The sequence below is a fragment of the Topomyia yanbarensis genome, chromosome 2, assembly GCF_030247195.1.
Source record: "Topomyia yanbarensis strain Yona2022 chromosome 2, ASM3024719v1, whole genome shotgun sequence".
NCBI classification, from domain to species: Eukaryota; Metazoa; Arthropoda; class Insecta; order Diptera; family Culicidae; genus Topomyia; species Topomyia yanbarensis.
The window spans coordinates 459420409-459431691 of record NC_080671.1 but is presented as its reverse complement, the minus strand read 5'-3'; the positions used below and the strand labels follow the sequence as shown (position 1 = coordinate 459431691).

General features: G+C 41.3%; 2 protein-coding genes across 2 annotated transcripts in view; both read left to right on the top strand.

The window, feature by feature from the left end:
• The first annotated feature begins 335 nt into the window (after window positions 1-335).
• LOC131685945 (uncharacterized) lies at window positions 336-1896 on the top strand. The gene is made up of 3 exons (XM_058969977.1): window positions 336-673; window positions 732-977; window positions 1040-1896. Exons 1-3 carry the CDS (start codon window positions 603-605, stop codon window positions 1644-1646), a joined length of 924 nt encoding a protein of 307 aa, XP_058825960.1. The 5' UTR covers window positions 336-602; the 3' UTR covers window positions 1647-1896.
• Window positions 1897-10255: 8359 nt separating this feature from the next.
• The window catches only part of LOC131685944 (jmjC domain-containing histone demethylation protein 1), a 47162-nt gene continuing 46134 nt past the window's right edge, over window positions 10256-11283 (top strand). Inside the window, exon 1 of the mRNA XM_058969975.1 lies at window positions 10256-10885. Coding sequence (XP_058825958.1) covers window positions 10838-10885 — 48 coding nt within the window. The 5' untranslated portion in view covers window positions 10256-10837. The remainder of the gene's footprint in view (window positions 10886-11283) is intronic.

Here is an 11283-nt window from a genome sequence, read left to right as displayed (position 1 = left end):
CCGTCTATTGAGCAGCTGAAATTGATGTTAAAGTCACCGACAGAACGGTACGGATATTCTGGCATATTTTCCGAATACTGCACAAAGGATATGTTGAACAACTCTGTATAGACTAGGGTGTCCACTGTGGTATGGAAAATTGTAAACGCATCCATCGACAATATATCTTTTTTGAACCAGTTTGAACTTCCAAATGATATGCGAAATTTGGGGTAATTTTAAACTAAATATTCCGTCAAAATGTAATTTTAATTATTCACATGTCTGTAAGTTTGGCATCGCTGCCGCTGTTGGAGACGAAAGCGGGCAAAAACGATAAAAAGCTTCCGCCATGATTTATAGCGGTACGGAAAGACTGAAAGCATGAAAGTTGAAGGAAAACAAGTGTTGACATATGGAAAAGTAAGTCAAAAAATTGTGAAACATCAAAATATTTACCAGGCACAAAGTTCCGAAAATAAAGATTGAACGAGTTTTTCTCGTCTGATACATATTATTTAACAAACCCGATAATATAAACCAACCAACAAGCACAGCAGATTGTTACACATATCGCCGAAAAATCTCGAAAGTTCCGGAAGATTGCTTTCTTTCGGCTTAGGATGTCTTCTCCGCCATTCCACCATTTCGGTTTTTACCACGGAACAAAGAAGATCACTCCGCTGAAGATTCGGTAAGTATAGATAGGCTAATTGTTTATTCCATAGAAAAAGGATCAATCTTTTTTTCAGCAACCCGAGCATTCATCCGTCGCAGATAATGCCCTCACCGAGTGGAGTACCGTTCAATATGAATGACATGCCCTGGTGTTACAACGGAAAACCAGGTCAGTTGATGGAATTCAATGCGGTCATTCGAGCCAGCCCGATAATGCCGGGACAGATGCAAATGGGACAATTCCTATCAGTGCCGCCAGGAGCCACGGCGATGTGCCAGGACATTCGCAAACGAAAAACGGAACCAGATGTGGTGCCAATGTAGGTGTTTTCATTTCGTAATTTTTTTAAGATCAATAACGAATGTTTTACGTTAACACTAGCCCATCGAAGCTATTCCTCACAGAAGACGTAATGGCGTCACACATGAACAATTTGCACTTATCATCGGAGTACACAACGCACAATATCGAAACAACAACCGACGACGTTTTGCCAGCAGCCCCCGGTAGTTTATCGCCATGCTCGTCACTGGATGATGAAATGTCCCTCGGAGAAGCACCAGCAACTAACAACAACCATCACATTTTCATGTCACCACAGGAGCTCGAGGAGCGTCTCCGGAAGGCTCAGCGTATCTCCGTGTGTGAGGAAGTTCGAAAACTGGAGAAACAGGCAGATATATTACCCCAAGCGCTGCTACAGCGGATCGAGAAACCGTGCTCAGCGCTGGTTTTGTGGCAACCGCCACAGCAGCTGGAGAAGCTGGTTACGAAAGTTAGCGAGGCACTGAAGGAAAAAGAGAGCAAAGAAGAAGAGGAAAAGGTCGAATCGCGAAGGCCTACCAACGAGATCGGGATGATGATGATGGGCATCGACGAACCACTGCCAGATCTGCCGGACTACGATGCCGATCTCGACTTTGAGGAGAATAATAACAATGTGGCTTCAATGGGGGATCTCAACAATGTTATGGATGTTGAAATGTAGTGTATGATGGTACCGGAGAGGAGAGTGTGTTGCATGTGTGAGCTTGTGTTTTAGTCTGTGTGTGATTCCGATGACAGTTCGAAGGTGGTAGATCTGGCGGTGTGGACGGTGGATATTTAACATGTCATATATACTGTGCTTATCTCACTACTTGGCGTATGTTTGTGTAAATCAACTTTTATTAAGCAGCATTAACCAGAAGGTCCGTTTATACTTTTTGGTGAAACTTGTATAACTAATAAACATGGAATGTCGATTCGATATCTATTTTCATGTAAGTTTGTTTATCCGAAAACTCCCGGATGCGGTCTTTAGGTCCCAACTTAACTAAAGTCATGAATTCTTTAAGGATCATTCCTCATCCTGGGTGTCGTTCGATGGCAACACTAGTCATTTCCGCGTGGCGAGCGCCCACAAATTTATTCTGCTTGCATGGGTTTGGTCTTCTCAACCTGATTTAAAAAGGCCCGAAGATCTCTGCGTGCATTAAGATGTTAAGCAGCATCTCTTCCTGGACCGACTTGTTGGAGAGCATGTTCCGAATAAAGGGTGCCCCACAACAAATGCATAATTGAAAAAACGCTCTAGAAAATAACCCATTGGGTATTTTCACTTGAAAATTTGGGTAGAAGTAATTTAGAGTGTATTGTTTACACTGTATTTTTATCGCTGTCAGTTTTTCAAAAATTGGAAAAAATGACGTCGACCGAAAAGTAACGTCGCAAATTGATTTTGCGCAAGTATCTGGAAAATCTTTAATTATCTCATCGGGACATTGGAATACAACTCGGCATCGTGCAATCAACGGAGAGCCGTGTGATTAAACGTTACTACCAAACTCTGAACATCGAACGGAAGGAGAAATGCGGTCAGAATGGATGTTCTATTAGTGATCAGGATCACAAGTATGTAGTGAAAGCATTTAAGCGGAATCCCAATGCTTTAGTTAGGGATGTGGCTAAAAAGTTGAATCTGTCTTCCGTTCAGAGGGCTAAGGACCGGGAGGGACCGCATACGTACAAAGTTCTGCACTGCTGAACTCCAAATCGTGGCGAACGGCAAAATACGATGGGAAAGTCATGGGCCCGAAAATTGTACACCCAGATGCTGACGAAGCCACATTGCCTCATCATGGATGATGAGACTCACGTTAAGGCGGACTTCCGGCAGTTTCCCGGGGCTACTGTTCTTCACCACCCAGCACAAGTTTGATGTTCCGGAGGAAGTAAGTAAGCAGAAACTTTCAAAGTTTGTCAATAAATAAATGATTCGACAAGCGATCTCCTCATGTGGCAAACGGAGTGCGTCGTTCGTGAATACCAGGACTGTAAATGGGGAGTAAATTAGTAGATAGCTGTATTTAATCAAAATATGATCAACCATCAACATTTTGCAATGAGGAAAGAAGGATCAACACGAGATACAGGGTGGGTGTTGTAAGTAGGGGTTTGGCCACTAGTCGGGTTCTTGTTTGCCCGGCGGACCCTTCTTTTCAGGGCGGCCTAGGTGCCTCTACCGGAATTTCGGATTTTCGTAACGCAACAAAAAAGAGGTAAACATGAAAGTGGCAGCACTGGCGAATCGCCCGGACGTGTTGTCGTTAACGTCCAATATTTTTAAAAGTTTTTTAGTGATATACAGTCGTGATTCTCTGGTTGGACATTTTTAACTGGACCGCTTTTTAGTTGGGCCTCCGCTAGTTGGACCATTGTCCAACTAAAAAGCTTCTAAACGCCAAAGTCTCATGTCAAATTAACTTTGACAATCAATCTGACAATATTTAGAGATGTGAATAGATGAATTTACACTGCCAACATCTCCTTTGGAGAGTTTTTGACATTTGTTAGTCGGTCCAACTAGCGAATCAAATTTGTTAGTTGGACAAGGTTGTGGCCCAACCAGCGAATCACGACTGTACAACATATTCAACAGGAAAATGAAGTCAATCGTTTAGTAGGTAGTTTTTCCAGTTGAGTTACGTGTTAGTAGGTTGAAATATCGCGAGAAAAGTGCATAGAAATTTGTCGTCACAACTTTGTCATTGAAGTATGTGAAGCAAGACGCGGGAAAAAACGCCGTTCGTTCCGCTTAGCGCCTGCAGCGCCACCAGGACCTGAGTAGCTGATGCAACAATTTCACGGATGGAGGAGAATTCTTCACAGAAATCTCATGAATTTATCTATTCAGAGCTGGTGTGATCGTTCCATGTCATTTTTCAATGCTTGTCTGCCTTCATAGATATTTTCCTTTTGTAAATACGTGCCAAAATCAAAAATATTTTTCATTCTGAAAGTGCGAATATATTGCAAACATCCAATTGGTACGTGGATGTATTCGCGCGGGGCTTATTGTATATGAAGGCGGCCTCAGAATGTACGTGTAGGAACAGGCAATCTTGAAATGGGTCGTTTATCGCCTTTTATTTCCAGGGCCAAAAATGTGTAACAAATATATCATTACATAGATGCATACAAGTTTCTTCCATAAAAGCACTGCCGGACAGTGGGAAATGGATTCTATACACACACATACACACAACAAAAAAGATAAACAAATGAATTACTAAATTTACCAACTTTTATTCACCTCTCTTCTCCGTGCACTCTCCGCTGCTTGCCGATCTGCTGCCGTTGGCAGGAAGACAGCGGTTTCGTCCGACCGGCCGGGACTACAACGGCCGAGTTCTCCCAGAATGACGTTGGGTGCTCCGGCAGCGGTCCTTGGCGGTTAGCTAGAGCGACGAGCTTGGCTCCTTTGTTGGAACTTCCCTAGCGACGTTGGCGAACTATCGCCAGATCGACTTGCTCGCCGCAAGCGATCCCGGAAGTCACTGTAGTGCACTTCCCAGGGCGACTAGACTTTTATATAGAACTAACGCGTTTACATACCCGCTCACAAAGTTGAGATCGATGGTGTAGTTATCGATTTGAACTTGGTATGCGTGGATCTACTGAAGGGCGAATGTTTCAAAGACCTCTTGCTCCAGTGAGCGAAAATTTTGAATAGCAATCGCACCGGATGGGATCTTTGGCGAGACTGCTTTGCGTCTTCTTCTACAAGGATCGTCTGCATGATCGGTTATTTGTGCAACGCCTCATGCATGCAACATTGCACTAGCTACAAGCAAACGGATCTTTGCAGCAATATTTTTTTCTCTCTTGAGAGCCCGTTAATTTTCTCTCTTGAAAGGCCGTCAATATACCAGCAATAGGAAGCTCTGCCACAAATCCAAAGCAAACAGCACAAGGAGTTTCCAACGCTTGCAGGAACACAGAAAATCTCACGTGATATTTCAACCAGAGATTCAACGTAGTGGCAGGAATGAACCTAGGTTGGGAACCGGCATCTTGCTAGGAGTTCCTAGGTCGAGGTATTGCTCCGTACCGAAGATTTAACCTAGACGGACCTTAAGGTTTTACGTCATAACCTTTATCCATTCTGTATTTAGTGAATCACTGACATATAGTACCCTTTTCTGATTCGCTATTCTCGATTGTGTACCAACGTTTTAAGTTTCTTCTGGCGGTTGTATAATAGCCGTAAAGGACGAAATCTAATTCTACACTGAGTAACAGCATATATTAATATACCGGCTCTTCCACGCTACGGTTTAACTTCCAAATCTTTTTTTTTTAAGTAAATTTTCATGTAGGAAATTTATTGAATTGGCCTAATATGGAGCTGTCGAATTGCACAAAAAGTTTTTTATGTTGCAAGCGGTCTGTAGATGTGTTAAATTAGGTTTTTTTTATTAAATCTGGAACCGTCTACCAACAAATCTACATTTACGAATACCTCCAAAAGTGACTTCTTAAGGTCTCATGAAGGCCTGACACTAGTTTTATGATACTTTTGCTTTCCTAAACAGTGATAAAAATCTCATTATTCCAGAACTTCACTTTGTTAGAAAATGTAGGGCCATCGAAAGGTAAAACTTCGTAAAATCGCTCTCCTGGTCCTATCTTCAAAATTATCCAGTGCAGTACTCTACGTCACTCGTTCGAATTTGCACCGCTCATATGGTAGTCGGTATTTGCTAGTATTGCTGTTCTCCCCTCCATTCTTCTTCAGGATCACCAAGGGATCCCCTGTCGTAGTGTTTATTATATTTGTTACGCATAATAAACATGTCGTTTGTAATTATTATGCAATTAACTCAATTATGGGAACGTGTCTGATAGGGAGAGTGGAGATGCCAACTTTCATTTGGGATATCTTTTATACATTTGTACGCTTTCTTTGTACTGCAATCTTTGAAAATAATTATTGAAGTGTTAATAAGAAGCATTACTCTCGATGGCCGGCTGTTCGGAGTTCAAATTGTTCGTTTCGAATTCTCGGAAATTGATCGCGAGCGACTTCGTACATATATCTTAGATCATATTGTCTATAGATGAATAGACCTCTATCATATTCCACGAGGCTTTATCCTTTCATAACACCCCACGGAAGAATAGTTTTTAAAATGCCTATTTGAATGGATTCATATTTCTACTGGAGGTCGCACACCTGAAAACGTTGATCTAAAATGAAAAGACAAAGCGCGTGAGTACTTAGCTAAATCACAATATTTACCAAGATATATCCTGATTCATCTCCCTACCTACTAACACCAATTGTGGGTGAAGCAGAGAATTCCTCGGTCATAATAGCCACAAGTGTTGAACTAACATTCCTTCCCATCCAATAATTGACCTGCATGGGCGTGGCCATCTACGTTATTGATCATACTATAATCTTAGTCTCTTTAGGTTGCACGTTGAGTATGATGAACTACTCCCAAGTATCATACAATTGGTTCAATATGCAATTTCAACAGGCTTTGATCAATCACGGGAAACTCACGGGTGATCAACTAAGCTAAGCTAAGGTAAGCTAAGATAATCTAGCTTACTCTACGATCTATGCTACAGCTTTAAAAAGGTGGCCTGCTGTACTGCCCATGACCACATTTCCGTTCTCCATATTTCTATGAGCGGAAAAAGTGCAATATTTTTTGCTAATTATTTTTGTTGAAATTTGAAGTCTTTGTTTTGTTTGTTGTTGATTCTGGACTAACATGCCAGTAGCGTAGTCTTCTGGCACCTTTGGTAGAGTCCCAGTTATACGCCTTTTTGCCGTTTGCCTTTTGAGGGCCAATTCACATATACCATTCGACTCAGTTCGTCGAGATCGGAAAATGTGTATGTGTATGTGTGTATGTGGAAAAAAATGTCACCTCTATTTCTCAGAGATGGCTGAACCGATTTGCACAAAATTAGTCTGAAATTGAAGGTACAACCTTCCCAACCGCTATTGAATTTTTTTTATCGGAATTCCGGTTCCGGAGTTTCGGGTTGAAGAGTGCGGTCACACAGCAAATTACCATACAAACTGGTACCAACATTATATCCAAATGATGCAATACATATTAAAATGTATGCAACATTACTTGTATTTGCGGGTCTAGATTAATAATGGCCAACTGAAGTAGTTTTGACCACATTGGTCACCTATGACGGTTCTTGATGCTCTCGGGGAACTTGCCAAATTCCTAAGTTAATATCCCGTCTATTTCTCAACGAATTCTTGATCGATTTGAACAAATTTGATTTCAAATGAAAGAAATAACTCTGCCATTATCTGCTATTGAATTTTATTCCGATCTGACTATAGGTTTCCCATATAAACCGTTACGATTGGAATATCTCAGAGGTTCAAAATCTACTGAAATGGACAAAAAATAACTCTGATTTACAGATCTAGATCACTGATGGCCAATTAAAGATTCTTTGAAGTTATTATCCACTATCAACAATTCCGGAAGTCCCGGGTCTCGGGTATATTCCAGAATTAAAATCAAATCGTTTATTCGATGATGACTGAACCGATTTTCACAAACCAAGAATCAAATGGAAGGGATACAATGCGGTTGGTTACACCTCCGATAAACCCTTCCCCCACCATTCTTTCGAAGTCTAGTTGGCCACATTGCCCACCGTAAAATGTTCCGGCAGTATCGGTAAAAAATGTCCATCGTTCAAAATTACCAAACTCACATTGGTTTCTCGGAAATGGTCGAGCCGATTTTTACGAAATTAGTCTCAAATGAAAGGGATGTTATCCCCATAGATTGCCATGAAATTTCGTAGGAATCGGATTTATGGTTCCAGAAATATAGACTGAATCGTTCGGTCACGTATGAAATTCCCAAATAAGTCGGAACTCAGTCGGAACAGTTCGACTCAGTTCGTCGAATTCGGCAAATGTCTGTGTGTGTGTGCGTATGTATGTGTGTGTATGTATGTATGTATGTGACCAAAAATAAGCACATCGGTTACTCGGAGATGGCTGAACCGATTTCATCAAACTTAGTCTCAAATAAAAGGTACGATTTTCCCACAGACTGCTATTGAATTTAATTAAATTCCGAGTTCCGGTTCCGGAGTTACGGGTTTAAGAGTGCGGACACACAGCAAATACACTTTTTTTTTCTTTCTCATATAGAAAGGTTATACAATCACTCTGAGCATCGTCAACCTAATCCTAATTTTTTTTCATTTGCATAGGTTTTCTGTATTTTAACAGGGTCGTAGTTAGTGGGATACGGTGAGGGGCACCCCCCCCACATCACTCACCACCCTTCCCTAAACAGCCCTTCCCTCATCAAGTACCCCTCCACGCGAATAAGATTTTCTAATTCCTCTAGAATAAATTTTCCTAGTGGGGCTGAAAACCAGTGACAAATTTGGTTTGAAATGATTTTGAGTTGAGACTAATTTAAAATTTCTTACCAAGTTGAAATTTTTTTGGTGGGGTCCAAACCCCCGAACCCTCCTCCTGGATTCGCCACTGGTTTCAAGTGTTTCAGCGTCGACACATAGCAACTCAAGTTCGTAGCTGTCGATTCATTGTACGTATGTGTAAATAGCACTCAATATCTAATAGACCGTTCCACCATTATATTAAACACATACAGCCATGGAATCGTAGTTTGGATAAATGAGAAAGGCACAATTGCACCACTAAGTGGATTAAAACGGGTTTTGCTGTCTACTTTGGCTTTCTTTTTCAATTCGACTTTCGAACAATAAATTTGCGTTTACCTGGGAATGATATTCATATCCTGACTTATTTTATGACTCACTTATTTTATAAAGGGTACCAAGTTTTTAGCACCCCCTAAGGTTGGCGCCCTTGGCGGGGGCCAACCGCACGCCACGGCTGTGTATACACTGTCGTCGAACAATTTGAAAAAGTCTTATAAAGCTGATTGCTTTAGACAAAAATAAACTAAAAATTCTCAAACCGACTGAAAGCAGAAAGAATAGCTTCTTCAACATAACAACAATTTCCTACAAAGAACATTGTGTATCGAAATTATATATGCTTCCTTGACCTGAGTTAAGGCATATGTCGACAGGTTACCGTAATATTGTTAATAAACAAATACAAATATTTTATTTTCTCACTTATGACTAGTGACATCTATTTTTTCTACAATCTGTGCCATTCGTTTACAAACATCACAGGCTGATGGCAACGCTGATTTATGCATCACATATAGAGGTTCATTCATGAATCGCCTGTCTGTCATTCATAAGTCATTCGAACAAAAGCCGAACGAAAGCCTCCCGCGCTTGAGCGTACCCTTCTCGTTCATTCATATTTTTGAGCATCATTACGCCGCCAGAGCTCCGCTAGAGCACACGTACGTTTGGCATCGTACGCTCGTGTTGTGTTGTGCCCGGGCAGTACGTCCGATGAAGATGAAGGTACGTGGCCCGTCACGGATGTTGCGAGAAGAGACAGCGAAATGAAAACTGCAAACGATGAGCGAGAAAAAAAACGAGTATATGTTACCGGGTTGCCATTTCTCGGGTATTCCGAGGGAATCTTATTGAAAAAATTCGATTCGTATCAGCTGGTCAAAAATGTCGATAGTTCCGGATTTTATTTGGGTTATCGCATATGTAATGAACAGTATTGCTAATTTTTATTTAGATTTGTATCGTCAGTCCAGAACTCGCTTGTGTGCCTAAAATTTTTCCAAGCCTAGGGGTTGTTTTGTGTTTCAATATATCATAAAGATAAGAGCTATTGCGATGTCTGACTTAAAAACTAATCTTTCGAAGATCACCTCAAATTTTGGCAAGCTGTCTAACGTTCATCAGATTCAGTCGCTGTAGTATATGTTAGGTAATATTCAACAATTTTTATGAGATATAAGCAATCTGTTACTACATTACCCTCACAAGTACAAGCTATGATTTATTTCCACAAAAATAATCAGTTTTCTTATAATTCCTACTAAATAAATCACCCGAAATTTTAAAAATTGGCATTTATCAGCGTTTGGTAATCGTGTACACTATGAATATTGACAAAAATCATAATATCAAACTAGTGAGCTATGATTGCGTATTTTTCGAAAACATCCGACAACACTGCCTGGTGATTCAATTTTATTTTGTACTCTTGCATTTATACCAACACACACGCACGTAAAAACGATAGCAAACAACGTTAGCCCAGTGTGCTGAAGGCACACGAATGCGAAGAGAACGGGAAACGAAGCCTGTGCCTCTGCTGGTGTACATCTGACGGGAAAATGAGTGAGAAGCGGTGGTTAGTGTAGTGTACAGCAGGCAGCGAAGGAGGTTGGTCGGTCGTCGGTTGGTCTTGTTACTTTTGCTTGGAGAGTGAATCGTCGTTGTTCGTCGATCGAATCGAGACTCGAGCGAGGTAATCATCAGCAGAGCTGCCGAGCAGTGTTCAATGTATGACGGCAGGAGTGAGAGAACGAAAGCCAAAGTGCTAGGTTGTGTGTGCTTTTGCTGCTGCCAGTGGAAGAAATTGATCGAAAGGGAAAAAAATCGTGTGGAAAAAGTTCGAAAAAAAAGGAGTGGAAAATTGATAGGCATTTTAAAGTTCTGACCAGTTTAGTGTGTCCGTCGTCCGGGATTACTTTTTCACGGCAGAGCTTTCTGGTGCGGTGCCTGACCCATAGCATACTGCGTGTGATGTTTAAGAAGCATCGTGAAAAATCGCATTAAGCAGCCAAAATTATCAAAGTAGCTGAACATTTCGCGTTCGATCGGTCTCGCGGTCAAATTCCGGACTGTCAATTGACCGTGTGGAGCGCACACGGTCGGAGCGGTATAAAAACAAGTGCAGTCTAGGTTGGGCGCATAGCACCGGAATATCTAATAATGTCTGATAAAGTGTCCATATCGCCGTCCAAAAGTCGCAGGCAATTAGTAAGTGATGATTGTTCTTTTTTTTTATTCGCCCTTCCCTCGTCCATTTTCCATCCCCTCGTGCTAGGCAATGCAGAAAAAGGCCGATTCCAGTTTCTATCGAATCGAAGTGTGCCTAGCTAGGTGTTGTTTAGGCCAGGATATAACGACATAAAATAAACGATTAACAAGTGCATGCAATGGGGCTGGTGGGGACATGATCTTTTTCGTAAAGTGTGTCCACAGACGCCATAGTGGAAAAAGTTAAATGCAGGAAATCAAAACCATAAAACCAAATAATTTGACAATGTTATATCTAGCTAAAATTGAGTATTGTTTAGGTCTTCCCTAGCTTAAAGCACGACCAATTCGTAAGATCCGCCGGAATCGGCAAGAAAATCAACATCACAGTCAGTAGA

What these genes read in the sequence shown, in the direction of transcription:
- LOC131685945 (XM_058969977.1), top strand. Translation starts at nt 603, where the DNA reads ATGTCTTCTCCGCCATTCCACCATTTCGGTTTTTACCACGGAACAAAG. An exon ending in ATCACTCCGCTGAAGATTCG is followed by an intron (nt 674 to 731) that starts GTAAGTATAGAT and finishes TCTTTTTTTCAG; the next exon opens with CAACCCGAGCATTCATCCGT. An exon ending in GAACCAGATGTGGTGCCAAT is followed by an intron (nt 978 to 1,039) that starts GTAGGTGTTTTC and finishes CGTTAACACTAG; the next exon opens with CCCATCGAAGCTATTCCTCA.